Here is a 21,945-nt window from a genome sequence, read left to right as displayed (position 1 = left end):
AAAGCTGTCAAATTGGTTGTTGATCATTACTTGACAACCATTCTCAGGTCTTGCCTTAGATTTTCAAGTAGATTTAAGTCAAAATGGTATCTAGGCCACTCAGGAACATTTACTGTCTTCTTGGTAAGCAACTCTAAGATTCTGTAGATTTGACCTTGTGTTCTAGGTTATTGTCTCCCAGTGTCTGGTGGAAAGCAGACTAAAATACATTTCCCTCTAGGATTCTGTAGATTTGACCTTTTGTTCTAGGTTATTGTCTCCCAGTGTCTGGTGGAAACCAGACTAAAATACATTTCCCTCTAGGATTCTGTAGATTTGACCTTGTGTTCTAGGTTATTGTCTCCCAGTGTCTGGTGGAAAGCAGACTAAAATACATTTCCCTCTAGGATTCTGTAGATTTGACCTTGTGTTCTAGGTTATTGTCTCCCAGTGTCTGGTGGAAAGCAGACTAAAATACATTTCCCTCTAGGATTCTGTAGATTTGACCTTGTGTTCTAGGTTATTGTCTCCCAGTGTCTGGTGGAAAGCAGACTAAAATACATTTCCCTCTAGGATTCTGTAGATTTGACCTTGTGTTCTAGGTTATTGTCTCCCAGTGTCTGGTGGAAACCAGACTAAAATACATTTCCCTCTAGGATTCTGTAGATTTGACCTTGTGTTCTAGGTTATTGTCTCCCAGTGTCTGGTGGAAAGCAGACTAAAATACATTTCCCTCTAGGATTCTGTAGATTTGACCTTGTGTTCTAGGTTATTGTCTCCCAGTGTCTGGTGGAAAGCAGACTAAAATACATTTCCCTCTAGGATTCTGTAGATTTGACCTTGTGTTCTAGGTTATTGTCTCCCAGTGTCTGGTGGAAAGCAGACTAAAATACATTTCCCTCTAGGATTCTGTAGATTTGACCTTGTGTTCTAGGTTATTGTCTCCAAGTGTCTGGTGGAAAGCAGACTAAAATACATTTTCCTCTAGAATTTTGCCTGTGCAAATAGTCTGGGTAGCCATTTGATTAGCTGTTCAGGAGTCTTATGGCTTGGGGGTAAAAGCTGTTTAGAAGCCTCTTGGGCCTAGACTTGGCACTCCGGTACCACCTGCCATGCGGTAGCAGAGAGAACAGTCTATGACTAGGGTGGCTGGAGTCTTTGACAATTTCTAGGGTCTTCCTCTGACACCGCCTAGTATAGAGGTCCTGGATGGCAGGAAGCTTGGCCCCTTGTGATGTACTGGGCCATACGCACTACCCTCTGCAGTGCCTTGGTTGGAGGCCGAGCAGTTGCCATAACAGGCAGTGATGCAACCCATCAGGATGCTCTCGATGGCGCAGCTGTAGAACCTTTCGAGGATCTGAGGACCCATGCAAATCTTTTCAGTCTCCTGAGGGGGAATAGTTTTTGTCGTTCCCTCTTCACGACTGTCTTGGTGTGCTTGGACCATGTTAGTTTGTTGATGATGTGGACGCCAAGGAACTTGAAGCTCTCAACCTGCTCCACTACAGCCCCGTCGATGAGAATGGGGGCGTGCTCGTTCCTCTTTTTCCTGTAGTCCACAATCATCTCCTTTGTCTTGATCACGTTGAAGGAGAGGTTGTTGTCTTGGCACCACAATGCCAGATCTGTGACCTCCTCCCGATAGGCTGTCTCATCGTTGTCGGTGATCAGGCCTACCACTGTTGTGTAATCAGCAAACTGAATGATGGTGTTGGAGATGTGCCTGGCCGTGCAGTCATGAGTGAACAGGGAATACAGGAGGGGACTGAGCACGCAACCCTGAAGGGCCCCAGTGTTGAGTATCAGCGTGGCGGATGTGTTGTTACCTACCCTTACCATCTGGGGGCGGCCAGTCAGTAAGTCTAGGGGGATACAGTTACAGAGGTAGGTGTCTAGTCCCAGGGTCCTAAGCTTAGTGATAAGCTTTGAGGGCACTATGGTGTTGAACAGCATTCTCACATAGGTGTTCCTTTTGTCCAGGTGGGAAAGGGCAGTGTGGAGTGCAATAGAGATTGCATCATCTGTGGATCTGTTGGTGCGGTATGCAAATTGGAGTGGGTCTAGGGTTTCTGGGATAATGATGTGAGTCTGTGCGTGTGTGCGTGTGTGTGTAAGTGTGTTTGTGTGTGTACCGTATATGTGTGTGTGTTGTGTGTCTGGGTGTGTGTTAGTCAGGGTGATGATGCTCATTAGTCGTTAGTTAGAGCAGGTCAAGTATAGGGGGGGAGTGTGAAGAGAGGATGAGCAGGATGGACCCCCAACTTATCTTCTGTTTTCCACAGAAAATGGTCATGGAATAAATCAAGAGGTCAATATGAAATATTACAAAAGAAAAGGCCTGCTGACTGACTGGCCATCCTTAATGTGTGTCGTACATCACTGATAGAGTGTCACAAGATGTGTCATGTTTTGGTCACTCTCTTCCCTCCTCCTCCCCCTCAGGTTCAGTAGGCCAGTCCAAGTGGGCGGATTACTTCCCAGACTGTGGTGGTAAGGCCCAGTCTCCGGTTGACATGGCAACGGTCCAGACCCAGTATGACCCCAGCCTGAGCCCTCTTACCCCCCTCGGTTATAGCCAGCACGGCAACAAACCCTTCAGCCTCTACAACAACGGACATACAGGTAACTACAGCAACCATGCTGACTCCATCACTAACAACATACAGGTAACTACAGCAACCTTGCTGACTCCATCACTAACAACAGCCATACAGGTAACTACAGCAACCATGTTGACTCCATCACTAACAACAGCCATACAGGTAACTACAGCAACCATGCTGACTCCATCACTAACAACATACAGGTAACTACAGCAACCATGCTGACTCCATCACTAACAACAGCCATATAGGTAACTACAGCAACCATGCTGACTCCATCACTAACAACATACATACAGGTAACTACAGCAACCATGCTGACTCCATCACTAACAACATACAGGTAACTACAGCAACCACGCTGACTCCATCACTAACAACAGCCATACAGGTAACTACAGTAACCATGCTGACTCCATCACTAACAACATATAGGTAACTACAGCAACCATGATGACTCCATCACTAACAACAGCCATACAGGTAATTACAGCAACCATGCTGACTCCATCACTAACAACATACAGGTAACTACAGCAACCATGATGACTCCATCACTAACAACAGCCATACAGGTAATTACAGCAACCATGCTGACTCCATCACTAACAACATACATACAGGTAACTATAGCAACCATGCTGACTCCATCACTAACAACATATAGGTAACTACAGCAACCACGCTGACTCCATCACTAACAACATACATACAGGTAACTACAGCAACCATGCTGACTCCATCACTAACAACATACATACAGGTAAGTACAGCAACCATGCTGACTCCATCACTAACAACATACAGGTAACTACAGCAACCATGCTGACTTCATCACTAACAACATACATACAGGTAACTACAGCAACCATGCTGACTCCATCACTAACAACATACATACAGGTAACTACAGCAACCATGCTGACTCCATCACTAACAACATACATACAGGTAACTACAGAAACCATGCTGACTCCATCACTAACAACATACAGGTAACTACAGCAACCATGATGACTCCATCACTAACAACAGCCATACAGGTAATTACAGCAACCATGCTGACTCCATCACTAACAACATACATACAGGTAACTATAGCAACCATGCTGACTCCATCACTAACAACATATAGATAACTACAGCAACCACGCTGACTCCATCACTAACAACATACATACAGGTAACTACAGCAACCATGCTGACTCCATCACTAACAACATACAGGTAACTACAGCAACCATGCTGACTTCATCACTAACAACATACATACAGGTAACTACAGCAACCATGTTGACTCCATCACTAACAACATACAGGTAACTACAGCAACCATGCTGACTCCATCACTAACAACATACATACAGGTAACTCCAGCAACCATGCTGACTCCATCACTAACAACATACAGGTAACTACAGCAACCATGCTGACTCCATCACTAACAACATACATACAGGTAACTACAGCAACCATGCTGACTCCATCACTAACAACATACAGGTAACTCCAGCAACCATGCTGACTCCATCACTAACAACATACAGGTAACTACAGCAACCATGCTGACTCCATCACTAACAACAGCCATACAGGTAACTACAGCAACCATGCTGACTCCATCACTAACAACAGACCAGACAGGTAACTACAGAAACCATGCTGACTCCATCACTTACAACATACAGGTAACTACAGCAACCATGCTGAATCCATCACTAACAACAGCCATACAGGTAATTACAGCAACCATGCTGACTCAATCACTAACAACATATAGGTAACTACAGCAACCACGCTGACTCCATCACTAACAACATACATACAGGTAACTACAGCAACCATGCTGACTCCATCACTAACAACATACAGGTAACTACAGCAACCATGCTGACTCCATCACTAACAACATATAGGTAACTACAGCAACCACGCTGACTCCATCACTAACAACATACAGGTAACTACAGCAACCATGCTGACTCCATCACTAACAACATACAGGTAACTACAGCAACCATGCTGACTCCATCACTAACAACATACATACAGGTAACTACAGCAACCATGCTGACTCCATCACTAACAACAGACAGGTAACTACAACAACCATGCTGACTCCATCACTAACAACAGCCATACAGGTAACTACAGCAACCATGCTGACTCCATCACTAACAACATACATACAGGTAACTACAGCAACCATGCTGACTCCATCACTAACAACAGCCATACAGGTAACTACAGCAACCATGCTGACTCCATCACTAACAACATACATACAGGTAACTACAGCAACCATGCTGACTCCATCACTAACAACATACAGGTAACTACAGCAACCATGCTGACTCCATCACTAACAACATACATACAGGTAACTACAGAAACCATGCTGACTCCATAACTAACAACATACATACAGGTAACTATAGCAACCATGCTGACTCCATCACTAACAACATACATACAGGTAACTACAGCAACCATGCTGACTCCATCACTAACAACATACATACAGGTAACTACAGCAGCCATGCTGACTCCATAACTAACAACATACATACAGGTAACTACAGCAACCATGCTGACTCCATCACTAACAACATACAGGTAACTCCAGCAACCATGCTGACTCCATCACTAACAACATACAGGTAACTACAGCAACCATGCTGACTCCATCACTAACAACAGCCATACAGGTAACTACAGCAACCATGCTGACTCCATCACTAACAACAGACCAGACAGGTAACTACAGAAACCATGCTGACTCCATCACTTACAACATACAGGTAACTACAGCAACCATGCTGAATCCATCACTAACAACAGCCATACAGGTAATTACAGCAACCATGCTGACTCAATCACTAACAACATATAGGTAACTACAGCAACCACGCTGACTCCATCACTAACAACATACATACAGGTAACTACAGCAACCATGCTGACTCCATCACTAACAACATACAGGTAACTACAGCAACCATGCTGACTCCATCACTAACAACATATAGGTAACTACAGCAACCACGCTGACTCCATCACTAACAACATACAGGTAACTACAGCAACCATGCTGACTCCATCACTAACAACATACAGGTAACTACAGCAACCATGCTGACTCCATCACTAACAACATACATACAGGTAACTACAGCAACCATGCTGACTCCATCACTAACAACAGACAGGTAACTACAACAACCATGCTGACTCCATCACTAACAACAGCCATACAGGTAACTACAGCAACCATGCTGACTCCATCACTAACAACATACATACAGGTAACTACAGCAACCATGCTGACTCCATAACTAACAACATACATACAGGTAACTATAGCAACCATGCTGACTCCATCACTAACAACATACATACAGGTAACTACAGCAACCATGCTGACTCCATCACTAACAACATACATACAGGTAACTACAGCAGCCATGCTGACTCCATAACTAACAACATACATACAGGTAACTACAGCAACCATGCTGACTCCATCACTAACAACATACATACAGGTAACTACAGCAACCATGCTTTCTCTCCATCACTAACAACATACATACAGGTAACTACAGCAACCATGCTTTCTCTCCATCACAGTGGTGGTTCCTCTCCCAGGCTGGATGGGTTTAGGGGGGCTGCCCTGGCAGTTCACGGCCGTCCAGATGCACCTGCACTGGGGCAATGGAGCCCCGGAGGCCGGGGGCAGCGAACACACCATCAACGGTCAGAGCTCCGCTGCAGAAGTGAGGGACTGTGTGTATGTTTGGAGGGGAGTGGGGTGTGTGTTTGGAGGGGAGTGGGGTGTGTGTTTGGAGGGGAGTGGGGTGTGTGTTTGGAGGGGAGTGGGGTGTGTGTTTGGAGGGGACTGTGTGTGTGTTTATTGAGGGGACTGTGTGTGTGTTTGGAGGGGAGTGTGTGTGTGTTTGGAGGGGAGTGGGGTGTGTGTTTGGAGGGGACTGTGTGTGTGTTTGTTGAGGGGACTGTGTGTGTGTTTGGAGGGGAGTGTGTGTGTGTTTGGAGGGGAGTGGGGTGTGTGTTTGGAGGGGACTGTGTGTGTGTTTGTTGAGGGGACTGTGTGTGTGTTTGGAGGGGAGTGTGTGTGTGTTTGGAGGGGAGTGGGGTGTGTTTGGAGGGGAGTGGGGTGTGTTTGGAGGGGAGTGGGGTGTGTTTGGAGGGGAGTGGGGTGTGTTTGGAGGGGAGTGGGGTGTGTTGGTGGGGAGTGGGGTGTGTTGGTGGGTGAGAGTCTGGAAGCCTGCATGTGTAAGGACATGCGTACGTGCCATGCTGTATATCCAGGTAGATTGCAGTATTAAGCACTTCAGTTGAGAAATCATACTATAATCCCATTAAATATTATACAGAAACACTAAACAGCAATCTGGACTCTTAGCTCATATGGTTAACACTAGTCATAGTAGGAGAAAACAAACTTGAAAAGAAAGGTTATTGGAGAACAAGTGTTTGAATGATGTTAATTAATTGGGGAGTGGAATTAAATCTGATTGAAATTGTTGTAAAGACTTCAGGATTAGAAAGCATGTCAAATAAAAGCCTCTCAAACACCTACAGTATACATAGGAAGGGGAACCAACTTTCTCAGGTTGGCAGTGTATTTACTGTACCCCAAAAACACACACACACACACACACACACACACACACACACACACACACACACACACACACACACACACACACACACACACACACACACACACACACACACACACACACACTTTTGGAATTTGAAACACTGTCCAATTCTCTGTGGGAAGGGAATGTAGAACATGCAGTAGATCTGCAAAAAATGGGTGGAGAGGTAATGGAGTGAGGGATGGCGAGAGAGAGAGAGAGTTTGGACTAATAAGTCAGATCCTGTCCATCTGCTACTGCACAGGTATGCCAACAGAGAGAGAACGAAAGGGTGGGACACAGAGAGAGAGAGAGAGAGAGAGAGAGAGAGAGAGAGAGAGAGAGCGGGAGGGACAGTGAGAGAGAGAGGAAGAGAGAGGGAGGGACAGTGAGAGAGAGAGAGAGAAAGTGAGAGTTTGTGAGAGTGAGAATTTGAAAACATGAAGGAGAGGCTCCGTGCTCTGGTTACACACTATTACATAAAGACAAACAATTAGTGTTTATCTCTCCACCCTCCCCTACTCCCTCCCTCTCAAAGAGTTTCAATGAGCCAGCATATCCCCCCTCCCTTTCTCTATCACTCTCTCATTCCCTCTCCCTCACTCTCTTTCTCCCATCTGACCCTTATGTAAACGAATATAGCAGCACTTTTCATTCAAACTCAAGAGGGATTTTCTAAAAATTAGACACTGCCATGCACACACACACACACACACACACACACACACACACACACACACACACACACACACACACACACACACACACACACACACACACACACACACACACACACACACACACACACACACACTAACCATGTTCCCTCTCTGTGTAGCTGCATGTGGTGCACTACAACTCAGATCTGTACCCTAACATGTCAGTGGCTATGACCCAGCAGGATGGACTGGCAGTCCTGGGAGTCCTCATAGAGGTAGGACTGTTACATCTTAACTAACTGACAATCACATCAACCACTGGATACATTACATACTTCAAAAGAGTTGTATTTTTACAATAGGTTACAAATTCCCTTTATTTACATTTTATTTCTTCAGTTGTAAAATGTACACATCACCAGATTAGTAAGAAAGGCTTTGTGAATGTATAGTAAAGCCTGCACACTTGACCTAAAGGGAAGATGTGTGATCTGTCAGACAGGTGAGGAGGCTAACCAGGCCTTTTGGAACATTCTCAACTACCTGGGTCGCATCAGACATGCAGGTGAGACAGCTGGTAATTATTATTTACCTTTATTTAACTAGGCAAGTCAGTTAAGAACAAATTCTTATTTTCAATGACAGCCTAAGAACAGTGGGTTAACTGCCTTGTTCAGAGGCAGAATGACAGATATTTACCTTGTCAGCTCGGGGATTCGATCTTGCAACCGTTTGGTTACTAGTCCAACACTCTAACCACTAGGCTACCTGCCGCCCCAGGTAGCTTAATCAAAGTACACCTTAACCAATCAGCATTATTACTACAGCTACCTTCTAGCAATGTTACCACGACTACAGTAGTTTATGGGGATTCTCTGATTTCTTATGCAAGTGCCAAACAGCACCACTCCAGGAGTCAAACACTGTACATCTCCTTTAACTTTCATCTGTCCATCCACCCCTCCATTCCTCCCTCCGTGGTCAGGTCAGAGTGTGTCCATCCCAGCCTTTGATGTCCAGTCCCTCCTGCCCTCTGACCTGGGGCGGTACTACCGATACAATGGCTCTCTCACCACTCCTCCCTGCTTCCAGAGTGTCCTCTGGACCCTCTTCACAGAGACCGTCAAAATCTCACACACACAGGTGAGGGAAGGTGTGTGTGTGATGGTGATATACTTATGCTTGAATTCAAAGCATCACTATGTCCTCCTCTTCTTTTCTCCCCCTCTTCCCTCTTGTCTTCCTCCTCTTCACCATCTTTCCTCTCTTCCTCCCCTCTTTACTTCTCTCTTTCCTCTTCTCTTCCTCTCTGTCCTCCCTTCTTCCTCAGCTGATGAAGCTGAAGACAGTGCTGTATGCCAGTAAGGAGGACGCTGACCGCGTCGTCATGCAGGACAACTACCGTACACCCCAACCACTTAACGACCGGACCATCCTCTCATCCTTCCCATTAGGTCGGGGGGTTCTCTAACACAACCAACAGCCTCGTAGCTAACAGCAGCACCAGCAGGAAGGGCATGAAGGGCTAGCCTCGTACCTAACAGTAGCATCAGCAGGAAGGGCATGGGGCGGGCTAGCCTCGTAGCTAACAGTAGCATCAGCAGGAAGGGCATGGGGCGGGCTAGCCTTGTACCTAACAGTAGCATCAGCAGGAAGGGCATGGGGCGGGCTAGCCTCGTAGCTAACAGCAGCATCAGCAGGAAGGGCATGGGGCGGGCTAGCCTCGTACCTAACAGTAGCATCAGCAGGAAGGGCATGGGGCGGGCTAGCCTCGTAGCTAACAGCAGCATCAGCAGGTAGGGCATGGGGCGGGCTAGCCTCGTACCTAACAGCAGCATCAGCAGGAAGGGCATGGGGCGAGCTAGCCTCGTAGCTAACAGCAGCATCAGCAGGAAGGGCATGGGGCGGGCTAGCCTCGTACCTAACAGTAGCATCAGCAGGAAGGGCATGAAGGGCTAGCCTCGTACCTAACAGCAGCATCAGCAGGAAGGGCATGGGGCGGGCTAGCCTCGTACCTAACAGTAGCATCAGCAGGAAGGGCATAGGGCGGGCTAGCCTCGTAGCTAACAGCAGCATCAGCAGGAAGGGCATGGGGCGGGCAAGCCTCGTACCTAACAGTAGCATCAGCAGGAAGGGCATGGGGCGGGCTAGCCTCGTACCTAACAGTAGCATCAGCAGGAAGGGCATGGGGCGGGCAAGCCTCGTACCTAACAGTAGCATCAGCAGGAAGGGCATGAAGGGCTAGCCTCGTACCTAACAGCAGCATCAGCAGGAAGGGCATGGGGCGGGCTAGCCTCGTACCTAACAGTAGCATCAGCAGGAAGGGCATGAAGGGCTAGCCTCGTACCTAACAGCAGCATCAGCAGGAAGGGCAAGGGGCGGGCTAGCCTCGTAGCTAACTTCAGCATCAGCAGGAAGGGCATGGGGCGAGCTAGCCTCGTACCTAACAGTAGCATCAGCAGGAAGGGCATGGGGCGGGCAAGCCTCGTACCTAACAGCAGCATCAGCAGGAAGGGCATGGGGCGAGCTAGCCTCGTAGCTAACAGCAGCATCAGCAGGAAGGGCATGGGGCGGGCTAGCCTCGTACCTAACAGCAGCATCAGCAGGAAGGGCATGGGGCGGGCTAGCCTTGTACCTAACAGTAGCATCAGCAGGAAGGGCATGGGGCGGGCTAGCCTTGTACCTAACAGTAGCATCAGCAGGAAGGGCATGGGGCGGGCTAGCCTCGTAGCTAACAGCAGCATCAGCAGGAAGGGCATGGGGCGGGCTAGCCTCGTACCTAACAGCAGCATCAGCAGGAAGGGCATGGGGCGGGCTAGCCTCGTACCTAACAGTAGCATCAGCAGGAAGGGCATAGGGCGGGCTAGCCTCGTAGCTAACAGCAGCATCAGCAGGAAGGGCATGGGGCGGGCAAGCCTCGTACCTAACAGTAGCATCAGCAGGAAGGGCATGGGGCGGGCTAGCCTCGTACCTAACAGTAGCATCAGCAGGAAGGGCATGGGGCGGGCAAGCCTCGTACCTAACAGTAGCATCAGCAGGAAGGGCATGAAGGGCTAGCCTCGTACCTAACAGCAGCATCAGCAGGAAGGGCATGGGGCGAGCTAGCCTCGTAGCTAACTTCAGCATCAGCAGGAAGGGCATGGGGCGAGCTAGCCTCGTAGCTAACTTCAGCATCAGCAGGAAGGGCATGGGGCGGGCTAGCCTCTTACCTAACAGCAGCATCAGCAGGAAGGGCATGGGGCGGGCTAGCCTCGTACCTAACAGCAGCATCAGCAGGAAGGGCATGGGGCGAGCTAGCCTCGTACCTAACAGTAGCATCAGCAGGAAGGGCATGGGGCGGGCAAGCCTCGTACCTAACAGCAGCATCAGCAGGAAGGGCATGGGGCGGGCTAGCCTTGTACCTAACAGTAGCATCAGCAGGAAGGGCATGGGGCGGGCTAGCCTTGTACCTAACAGTAGCATCAGCAGGAAGGGCATGGGGCGGGCTAGCCTCGTAGCTAACAGCAGCATCAGCAGGAAGGGCATGGGGCGGGCTAGCCTCGTACCTAACAGTAGCATCAGCAGGAAGGGCATGGGGCGGGCTAGCCTTGTACCTAACAGTAGCATCAGCAGGAAGGGCATGGGGCGGGCTAGCCTTGTACCTAACAGTAGCATCAGCAGGAAGGGCATGGGGCGGGCTAGCCTCGTAGCTAACAGTAGCATCAGCAGGAAGGGCATGGGGCGGGCTAGCCTCGTAGCTAACAGCAGCATCAGCAGGAAGGGCATGGGGCGGGCTAGCCTCGTACCTAACAGCAGCATCAGCAGGAAGGGCATGGGGCGAGCTAGCCTCGTAGCTAACAGCAGCATCAGCAGGAAGGGCATGGGGCGGGCTAGCCTCGTACCTAACAGTAGCATCAGCAGGAAGGGCATGAAGGGCTAGCCTCGTACCTAACAGCAGCATCAGCAGGAAGGGCAAGGGGCGGGCTAGCCTCGTAGCTAACTTCAGCATCAGCAGGAAGGGCATGGGGCGAGCTAGCCTCGTACCTAACAGTAGCATCAGCAGGAAGGGCATGGGGCGGGCAAGCCTCGTACCTAACAGCAGCATCAGCAGGAAGGGCATGGGGCGAGCTAGCCTCGTAGCTAACAGCAGCATCAGCAGGAAGGGCATGGGGCGGGCTAGCCTCTTACCTAACAGCAGCATCAGCAGGAAGGGCATGGGGCGGGCTAGCCTCGTACCTAACAGTAGCATCAGCAGGAAGGGCATGGGGCGGGCTAGCCTCGTAGCTAACAGCAGCATCAGCAGGAAGGGCATGGGGCGAGCTAGCCTCGTAGCTAACAGCAGCATCAGCAGGAAGGGCATGGGGCGGGCAAGCCTCGTACCTAACAGTAGCATCAGCAGGAAGGGCATGGGGCGGGCAAGCCTCGTACCTAACAGTAGCATCAGCAGGAAGGGCATGAAGGGCTAGCCTCGTACCTAACAGCAGCATCAGCAGGAAGGGCATGGGGCGAGCTAGCCTCGTAGCTAACTTCAGCATCAGCAGGAAGGGCATGGGGCGAGCTAGCCTCGTAGCTAACTTCAGCATCAGCAGGAAGGGCATGGGGCGGGCTAGCCTCTTACCTAACAGCAGCATCAGCAGGAAGGGCATGGGGCGGGCTAGCCTCGTACCTAACAGCAGCATCAGCAGGAAGGGCATGGGGCGAGCTAGCCTCGTACCTAACAGTAGCATCAGCAGGAAGGGCATGGGGCGGGCAAGCCTCGTACCTAACAGCAGCATCAGCAGGAAGGGCATGGGGCGGGCTAGCCTTGTACCTAACAGTAGCATCAGCAGGAAGGGCATGGGGCGGGCTAGCCTTGTACCTAACAGTAGCATCAGCAGGAAGGGCATGGGGCGGGCTAGCCTCGTAGCTAACAGCAGCATCAGCAGGAAGGGCATGGGGCGGGCTAGCCTCGTACCTAACAGTAGCATCAGCAGGAAGGGCATGGGGCGGGCTAGCCTTGTACCTAACAGTAGCATCAGCAGGAAGGGCATGGGGCGGGCTAGCCTTGTACCTAACAGTAGCATCAGCAGGAAGGGCATGGGGCGGGCTAGCCTCGTAGCTAACAGTAGCATCAGCAGGAAGGGCATGGGGCGGGCTAGCCTCGTAGCTAACAGCAGCATCAGCAGGAAGGGCATGGGGCGGGCTAGCCTCGTACCTAACAGCAGCATCAGCAGGAAGGGCATGGGGCGAGCTAGCCTCGTAGCTAACAGCAGCATCAGCAGGAAGGGCATGGGGCGGGCTAGCCTCGTACCTAACAGTAGCATCAGCAGGAAGGGCATGAAGGGCTAGCCTCGTACCTAACAGCAGCATCAGCAGGAAGGGCAAGGGGCGGGCTAGCCTCGTAGCTAACTTCAGCATCAGCAGGAAGGGCATGGGGCGAGCTAGCCTCGTACCTAACAGTAGCATCAGCAGGAAGGGCATGGGGCGGGCAAGCCTCGTACCTAACAGCAGCATCAGCAGGAAGGGCATGGGGCGAGCTAGCCTCGTAGCTAACAGCAGCATCAGCAGGAAGGGCATGGGGCGGGCTAGCCTCTTACCTAACAGCAGCATCAGCAGGAAGGGCATGGGGCGGGCTAGCCTCGACCTAACAGTAGCATCAGCAGGAAGGGCATGGGGCGGGCTAGCCTCGTAGCTAACAGCAGCATCAGCAGGAAGGGCATGGGGCGAGCTAGCCTCGTAGCTAACAGCAGCATCAGCAGGAAGGGCATGGGGCGGGCAAGCCTCGTACCTAACAGTAGCATCAGCAGGAAGGGCATGGGGCGGGCTAGCCTCGTACCTAACAGCAGCATCAGCAGGAAGGGCATGGGGCGGGCTAGCCTCGTAGCTAACAGCAGCATCAGCAGGAAGGGCATGGGGCGGGCTAGCCTCGTAGCTAACAGCAGCATCAGCAGGAAGGGCATGGGGCGGGCTAGCCTCGTACCTAACAGTAGCATCAGCAGGAAGGGCATGAAGGGCTAGCCTCGTACCTAACAGCAGCATCAGCAGGAAGGGCATGGGGCGGGCTAGCCTCGTACCTAACAGTAGCATCAGCAGGAAGGGCATAGGGCGGGCTAGCCTCGTAGCTAACAGCAGCATCAGCAGGAAGGGCATGGAGCGGGCAAGCCTCTTACCTAACAGTAGCATCAGCAGGAAGGGCATGGGGCGGGCTAGCCTCGTACCTAACAGTAGCATCAGCAGGAAGGGCATGGGGCGGGCAAGCCTCGTACCTAACAGTAGCATCAGCAGGAAGGGCATGAAGGGCTAGCCTCGTACCTAACAGCAGCATCAGCAGGAAGGGCATGGGGCGAGCTAGCCTCGTAGCTAACTTCAGCATCAGCAGGAAGGGCATGGGGCGAGCTAGCCTCGTAGCTAACTTCAGCATCAGCAGGAAGGGCATGGGGCGGGCTAGCCTCTTACCTAACAGCAGCATCAGCAGGAAGGGCATGGGGCGGGCTAGCCTCGTACCTAACAGCAGCATCAGCAGGAAGGGCATGGGGCGAGCTAGCCTCGTACCTAACAGTAGCATCAGCAGGAAGGGCATGGGGCGGGCAAGCCTCGCACCTAACAGCAGCATCAGCAGGAAGGGCATGGGGCGGGCTAGCCTTGTACCTAACAGTAGCATCAGCAGGAAGGGCATGGGGCGGGCTAGCCTTGTACCCTAACAGTAGCATCAGCAGGAAGGGCATGGGGCGGGCTAGCCTCGTAGCTAACAGCAGCATCAGCAGGAAGGGCATGGGGCGGGCTAGCCTCGTACCTAACAGTAGCATCAGCAGGAAGGGCATGGGGCGGGCTAGCCTTGTACCTAACAGTAGCATCAGCAGGAAGGGCATGGGGCGGGCTAGCCTTGTACCTAACAGTAGCATCAGCAGGAAGGGCATGGGGCGGGCTAGCCTCGTAGCTAACAGTAGCATCAGCAGGAAGGGCATGGGGCGGGCTAGCCTCGTAGCTAACAGCAGCATCAGCAGGAAGGGCATGGGGCGGGCTAGCCTCGCACCTAACAGCAGCATCAGCAGGAAGGGCATGGGGCGAGCTAGCCTCGTAGCTAACAGCAGCATCAGCAGGAAGGGCATGGGGCGGGCTAGCCTCGTACCTAACAGTAGCATCAGCAGGAAGGGCATGAAGGGCTAGCCTCGTACCTAACAGCAGCATCAGCAGGAAGGGCAAGGGGCGGGCTAGCCTCGTAGCTAACTTCAGCATCAGCAGGAAGGGCATGGGGCGAGCTAGCCTCGTACCTAACAGTAGCATCAGCAGGAAGGGCATGGGGCGGGCAAGCCTCGTACCTAACAGCAGCATCAGCAGGAAGGGCATGGGGCGAGCTAGCCTCGTAGCTAACAGCAGCATCAGCAGGAAGGGCATGGGGCGGGCTAGCCTCTTACCTAACAGCAGCATCAGCAGGAAGGGCATGGGGCGGGCTAGCCTCGTACCTAACAGTAGCATCAGCAGGAAGGGCATGGGGCGGGCTAGCCTCGTAGCTAACAGCAGCATCAGCAGGAAGGGCATGGGGCGAGCTAGCCTCGTAGCTAACAGCAGCATCAGCAGGAAGGGCATGGGGCGGGCAAGCCTCGTACCTAACAGTAGCATCAGCAGGAAGGGCATGGGGCGGGCTAGCCTCGTACCTAACAGCAGCATCAGCAGGAAGGGCATGGGGCGGGCTAGCCTCGTAGCTAACAGCAGCATCAGCAGGAAGGGCATGGGGCGGGCTAGCCTCGTAGCTAACAGCAGCATCAGCAGGAAGGGCATGGGGCGAGCTAGCCTCGTAGCTAACAGCAGCATCAGCAGGAAGGGCATGGGTCGGGCTAGCCTCTTACCTAACAGCAGCATCAGCAGGAAGGGCATGAGGCAGGCTAGCCTCGTAGCTAACAGCAGCATCAGCAGGAAGGGCATGGGGCGGGCTAGCCTCGTACCTAACAGTAGCATCAGCAGGAAGGGCATGGGGCGGGCTAGCCTCGTATCTAACAGCAGCATCAGCAGGAAGGGCATGGGGCGAGCTAGCCTCGTAGCTAACTTCAGCAATCGCAGGAAGGGCATGAGGCAGGCTAGCCTCGTAGCTAACAGCAGCATCAGCAGGAAGGGCATGGGGCGGGCTAGCCTCGTACCTAACAGTAGCATCAGCAGAAAGGGCATGGGGCGGGCTAGCCTCGTAGCTAACAGCAGCATCAGCAGGAAGGGCATGGGGCGAGCTAGCCTCGTAGCTAACAGCAGCATCAGCAGGAAGGGCATGGTGCGGGCAAGCCTCGTACCTAACAGTAGCATCAGCAGGAAGGGCATGGGGCGGGCTAGCCTCGTACCTAACAGCAGCATCAGCAGGAAGGGCATGGGGCGGGCTAGCCTCGTAGCTAACAGCAGCATCAGCAGGAAGGGCATGGGGCGGGCTAGCCTCGTAGCTGACAGCAGCATCAGCAGGAAGGGCATGGGGCGGGCTAGCCTCGTACCTAACAGCAGCATCAGCAGGAAGGGCATGGGGCGAGCTAGCCTCGTAGCTAACTTCAGCATCAGCAGGAAGGGCATGAGGCAGGCTAGCCTCGTAGCTAACAGCAGCATCAGCAGGAAGGGCATGGGGCGGGCTAGCCTCGTACCGTGACCACTAATAACATTTCACCAAACAGTATTAGTGGACACGGTGAGGGGCTCTCGAGTTGGACATGTGGAGGAAGGCTAGCGTTAAACACTAAAGAGAGGAATGTGGTGAGAACTGTGGGAATGTCAAGGGTTACTGGCTGTGAAAGAGATAGAGAGGGGGATAGAGGGGGCGGGTCAGAGGAAAAGAGAGAGAGAGGGGGATAGAGGGGGCGGGGCAGAGGAAAAGAGATAGAGAGGGGGATAGAGGGGGCGGGACAGAGGAAAAGAGATAGAGACGGGGATAGAGGGGGCGGGACAGAGGAAAAGAGATAGAGAGGGGGATAGAGGAGGCGGGACAGAGGAAAAGAGAGAGAGTGGGGGATTGAGGGAGTGATAGAGAGAAAGAGAGAGATAGAGAGAGAGGGGTAGTGGGGAAGAGAAAGAGGAGCTGTAAATGAGGGGGCGGTCTGTTTACGAGATGGCTGATTCGTTTTTGCTAAATCTCGTCTCTAAACACTGACACTGTTGTTGTCACATGACAAGAGAGGAAGAGAGAGAGAGGGAGTGAGAGAGAGAGGAAGAGAGAGACAGAGAACGAAAGGGAGAAATGGAGAGAGAGGGGGGTGAGAGAGAGAGGAAGAGAGACAGAGAGAGAGAAAGGGAGAGCGAGAGAAGGCAAAAGGGAGAGCAAGAGAGAGAGAGTGGAACACAGACAAAGGAGAAAGAATTTGTGAAAAACTGATAGGGTGGCCTATGACAACACCATAGGAGGCTGGTGAGAGGAGGACGGCTCATAATAATGGCTGGGTTGGTGTGAATGGAATGGTATCAAACTCATGAAAACTGTGTGTTTGATATAATTCCATTCTGCCCGTCCTCCCCAATTTAGGTACCACCAGCCTCCCGTGGACAACACTCATTCCAAAGACTACAGAACACACTGTAGACGTATGATCATTTCCCTGTAGTTCTACTGGTAGACAACACTCATTCCAAAGACTACAGAACACACTGTAGACGTATGATCATTTACCTGTAGTTCTACTGGTAGACAACACTCATTCCAAAGACTACAGAACACACTGTAGACGTATGATCATTTACCTGTAGTTCTACTGGTAGACAACACTCATTCCAAAGACTACAGAACACACTGTAGACGTATGATCATTTACCTGTAGTTCTACTGGTAGACAACACTCATTCCAAAGACTACAGAACACACTGTAGACGTATGATCATTTACCTGTAGTTCTACTAGATGTTGATTGAACATGAATTCCAACTGAATTATCGACTGCATAAACAAAGTAGCAGTATTTTTACATGAACCCTCTGTCATGACATCACGATCATGTCAAACCGTTATGATCATGTCAAGCCTGTTATTATGTAGGCCTTATGACAGACGTACAGGTAATAAGACAATCTCTAAATAACATGTTCCTTTTCCCACAGAATCAGTGAAGGTGTACACTGCCGGTAAGATGTGGACCTTCATAGCTGATTCATTATTAGAGTAGGCCTCTGGTCAATGGCTATCTTTTCATGTTTGATGTACTAGTTGGAATATTTCTCTGTCTGTCTCAGGAGAGATCACAGCGATAGTAATAGGAGCTCTGTGTGGCTGTGTTGGTGTGGCTGTCATCATTCGCTTCATAGTGAAGACTATACGGTAAGGCACTGAGCTGTTAAATGGGGTTTCTTAGCTTACTAGTCTGCCTGTGCGCTATTCTGTTTCTGATTAAACCAACTACAGAGTTATCTGAAGTAGAAAACAGTACCGTCAACCAGATTGTTGTTGTGCTGGTTACCTGGTTACCTGTGTTTATCATATGAAACTGGTGTGCTTTGATCCAAAATGTCCTGGGTTTCTTTTTGTTCTTGGTGTCTCAATCTTCACATTTCTCTTGGCAGATTTTTCAAACACCTGCATAATGAAAGGGTCTTGGTAGACAGGTGGAATCCTCCATAATACCTGATACCTACTGCGTCCATGTCCAATACTACATGTTCATAAACCAAATGAATACTACTGCCAGTGTTCTCTGTGACAGGGTTCTAATTACAGGGATGTCTGGAGATGCTAGCCACGCCTATACTAAAAGTTTCTCCCCAAAAGTGTTTTGGCACCCCTTCAATTGTAAAAAAAGAAAACATCAACGTGGGCACCCCCATCAGTGTACCTCCTAGAGTCAATGTGTAATTCCAACCCTGATCAAAAATAACATTACTATGTTAACCACCAGTGATTGGTAGATTACTTGGCCTATTTGCTCAGGTCTAGGTTTGTTACTCCAATCCTAACCGTAACCATCAGGAGGTAAAATAAAAAAAACTGACCTTAGATCAGTGGCAACATCATCCTCTACCGTCTGATTGTTGCTCTGACTGTGTGATAATTGCCCACTTCTTAATCGACCCTTTGTCCCTACATTATGCACTTTAGATGTAGAACCAACAGCCTCGCTTGCCAGGCTTAATGCTAAAGACACATGGTTAGGAATGAGACTAAAGAGCTGAGATGATTGGCTAGGTGTAAGGAATATGGCAAAGGTTCACCCAGCCCACACCATACTGCCAATAACTATCTCATTATTTCACATCTAGAAAACGTGCAGAGGAAAATGATAAAGGGTCGGTTCGGGGCATGATTGTTGCCCTTTTAACATGATTGTGTCTGTCTGTGATGTGATCGTTTGTGTTTCCTGGTCACATGACACTGTGTTTTCATCACAACAGCTCCACCTCTAGCTGGGACGTCCTGCCCAGTGTCCGGCCCGCCCCCGTGCCCAGGTCACCAATCAGATTATGACCTTTGACCTTCACCCCTTTAACCCAAATCCCTGATTCTACTCCCCATCATCTGCCTTCTGTCCCTGGCTAGAGATAACTCCTAGCACCCCTAAACGTTGGTGTGTAGCCTCCAGATCTGAAGAAAGCGTGTAGATGTATTGTTAAAATCGGGCTCAATTGAGCTCGTTTTACTTTTAGCCATTTTACTTACCAATCTAATTCCTTAAGATCTGCAAACACCAAGGTGGTCTAGGAGTTGTTTTTTGGACTGGGACTCTAGAAATTCCAACATCACGTGTTATCCTAAAGAATCCTAATCCATTCCTGTAATCCTGTTATTCTAGGAAATTTCACAACTCATTTGTTTAAAGTAGATTGTTGTGTCTTTAAATCCAGTGCTGTACTAATATAGCACATTTTCTCCCTCTCAATAGCTTTTTAATGCTGTAACTTCCTACTGGGCACACACAGGTTCAAATCAAATCAAATGTATTTATAAAGCCCTTCTTACATCAGCTGATGTCTCAAAGTGCTGTACAGAAACCCAGCCTAAAACCCTAAACAGCAAGCAATGCAGGTGTAGAAGCATGGTGGCTAGGAAAAACTCCCTATAAAGGCCAAAACCTAGGAAGAAACCTAGAGAGGAACCAGGCTATGATGGGTGGCCAGTCCTCTTCTGGCTGTGCCGGGTGGAGATTATAACAGAACATGGCCAAGATGTTCAAATGTTCATAAATGACCAGCATGGTCAAATAATAATAATCACAGTAGTTGTCGAGGGTGAAATAAGTCAGCACCTCAGGAGTAAATGTCAGTTGGCTTTTCATAGCCAACTGTCATTAAGAGTATCTCTACCACTCCTGCTTTCTCTAGAGAGTTGAAAACAGGAGGTCTGGGACAGGTAGCACGTCCGGTGAACAGGTCAGGGTTCCATAGCCGCAGGCAGAATAGTTGAAACTGGAGCAGCAGCACGGCCAAGTGGACTGGGGACAGCAAGGAGTCATCATGCCAGGTAGTCCTGAGGCATGGTCCTAGGGCTCAGGTCCTCCTCCGAGAGAAAGAAAGAGAGAATTAGAGAGAGCATACTTAAATTCACACAGGACACCGGATAAGACAGGAGAAGTCCTCCAGATATAACAGACTGACCCTAGCCCCCCGACACATAAACTACTGCAGCATAAATACTGGAGACTGAGACAGGAGGGGTCAGGAGACACTGGTTGAATCAATGTTGTTTCCTTGTCGACGTGGAACGTCGTCTGTGCCCAGTGGGTTTCTACGTCGCACTCCTCTGTTGAGTCATTGATCCGTTCACTCCATCATTCCCTCCAAAACATTCACCAGGCATTACTCCTCGCTTGTTGTTTACTTGGACTTTTACTGTACTTGGAAGCCTATGAATTATTATTATAGTAGATTATGGCTTTATTTCATTTGTTGGCTTTTCTTCATTTTATTTTTAGTCTGTCAGTCTGTCAGTCAGTCAGTATTTTAGTAAGTCAGTCAGTCAGTCAGTAAGTCAGTCAGTCAGTAAGTCAGTCAGTCAGTCTTTCAGTAAGTCAGTCAGTCAGTCTGTCTGTTAGTCTGTCTGTCTTTGTCAGTCTGTCTTTCTGTCAGTCCATTGCTGTCATTTGGTTCATTTACACATAGACCTACCATTGGGATGTTTCCCAACAAGAACAAATCCATGAAGTTATTTAGTGTATCACTCTGCTGGATGGTTGAGTAAACTTCTACAAAATACAGTGCAAACAGGGGGAGTATGACATACAGCAGGATCAATGAGCTTTTATGCCATGTACTTCCATTGATGAGTCGGACTGCCTGTGCCCTCTGACATGTAGGACTATGGAGCCAGGGAAGGAGCTGAAACAGGACGTGGCCCTCAACACGACCACTGAACCAGGAAAAAAAGAAGATCCTGTCCCCCCCCCAGTCTGAGACATATCAGAGACCTCCATGAACATGTCACACAATTTGTAATTGAAGACTGTATAGTCCGAACAATGTGATTATGAAATCAGTCCTGCACATTCCTTGCCAGTGGAAGGCCTGTGTGTGTGTGTGTGTGTGTGTGTGTGTGTGTGTGTGTGTGTGTGTGTGTGTGTGTGTGTGTGTGTGTGTGTGTGTGTGTGTGTGTGTGTGTGTGTGTGTGTTTGTGTGTGTGGGGGGGGCGGGTGTTGCTTGTCTGAATTCAGCTGTAAAGCATCAAAATAACAGTTGAAAATGTTGCTTGGGTCAACAGACTGGTGTAGATGATGAACACTAGACACTGCTTAGGACGAGTGGTGTAGTACACATGATGAACACTAGACACTGCTGTAGGACGAGTGGTGTAGTACACATGATGAACACTAGACACTGCTGTAGGACGAGTGGTGTAGTACACATGATGAACACTAGACACTGCTGTAGGACGAGTGGTGTAGTACACATGATGAACACTAGACACTGCTGTAGGACAGGTGGTGTAGTACACATGATGAACACTAGACACTGCTGTAGGACGAGTGGTGTAGTACACATGATGAACACTAGACACTGCTGTAGGACGAGTGGTCTAGTACACATGATGAACACTAGACACTGCTGTAGGACAAGTGGTGTAGTACACATGATGAACACTAGACACTGCTGTAGGACGAGTGGTGTAGTGAACACTAGACATGATGAACACATGAGACA

The 21,945-nt window shown here is 50.0% G+C and overlaps 1 protein-coding gene across 3 annotated transcripts in view; it reads left to right on the top strand.

Annotated features, from left to right (window-relative positions):
• The window catches only part of LOC115119648 (carbonic anhydrase 14-like), a 28,049-nt gene extending 6,598 nt beyond the window's left edge, over window positions 1–21,451 (top strand). Inside the window, exons 3-12 of one of the 3 annotated variants that reach the window (XM_065027805.1) lie at window positions 2,425–2,604; window positions 6,216–6,361; window positions 8,088–8,183; window positions 8,407–8,485; window positions 8,894–9,051; window positions 9,239–9,362; window positions 17,923–17,946; window positions 18,055–18,139; window positions 19,207–19,260; window positions 21,105–21,451. In XM_065027805.1, the coding sequence (XP_064883877.1) occupies window positions 2,425–2,604; window positions 6,216–6,361; window positions 8,088–8,183; window positions 8,407–8,485; window positions 8,894–9,051; window positions 9,239–9,362; window positions 17,923–17,946; window positions 18,055–18,139; window positions 19,207–19,260; window positions 21,105–21,201 (1,043 nt within the window). In that variant the 3' untranslated portion in view covers window positions 21,202–21,451. The remainder of the gene's footprint in view (window positions 1–2,424; window positions 2,605–6,215; window positions 6,362–8,087; window positions 8,184–8,406; window positions 8,486–8,893; window positions 9,052–9,238; window positions 9,363–17,922; window positions 17,947–18,054; window positions 18,140–19,206; window positions 19,261–21,104) is intronic. The other 2 variants (XM_065027806.1, XM_065027807.1) reach the window with 2 other exon arrangements.
• The last annotated feature ends 494 nt before the right edge of the window (window positions 21,452–21,945 follow it).

This window comes from Oncorhynchus nerka, linkage group LG14 (genome assembly GCF_034236695.1).
Source record: "Oncorhynchus nerka isolate Pitt River linkage group LG14, Oner_Uvic_2.0, whole genome shotgun sequence".
NCBI lineage: Eukaryota > Metazoa > Chordata > Actinopteri > Salmoniformes > Salmonidae > Oncorhynchus > Oncorhynchus nerka.
The sequence above is the reverse complement of the archived record's forward strand: the minus strand, read 5'-3'. Positions and strand labels throughout refer to the sequence as shown.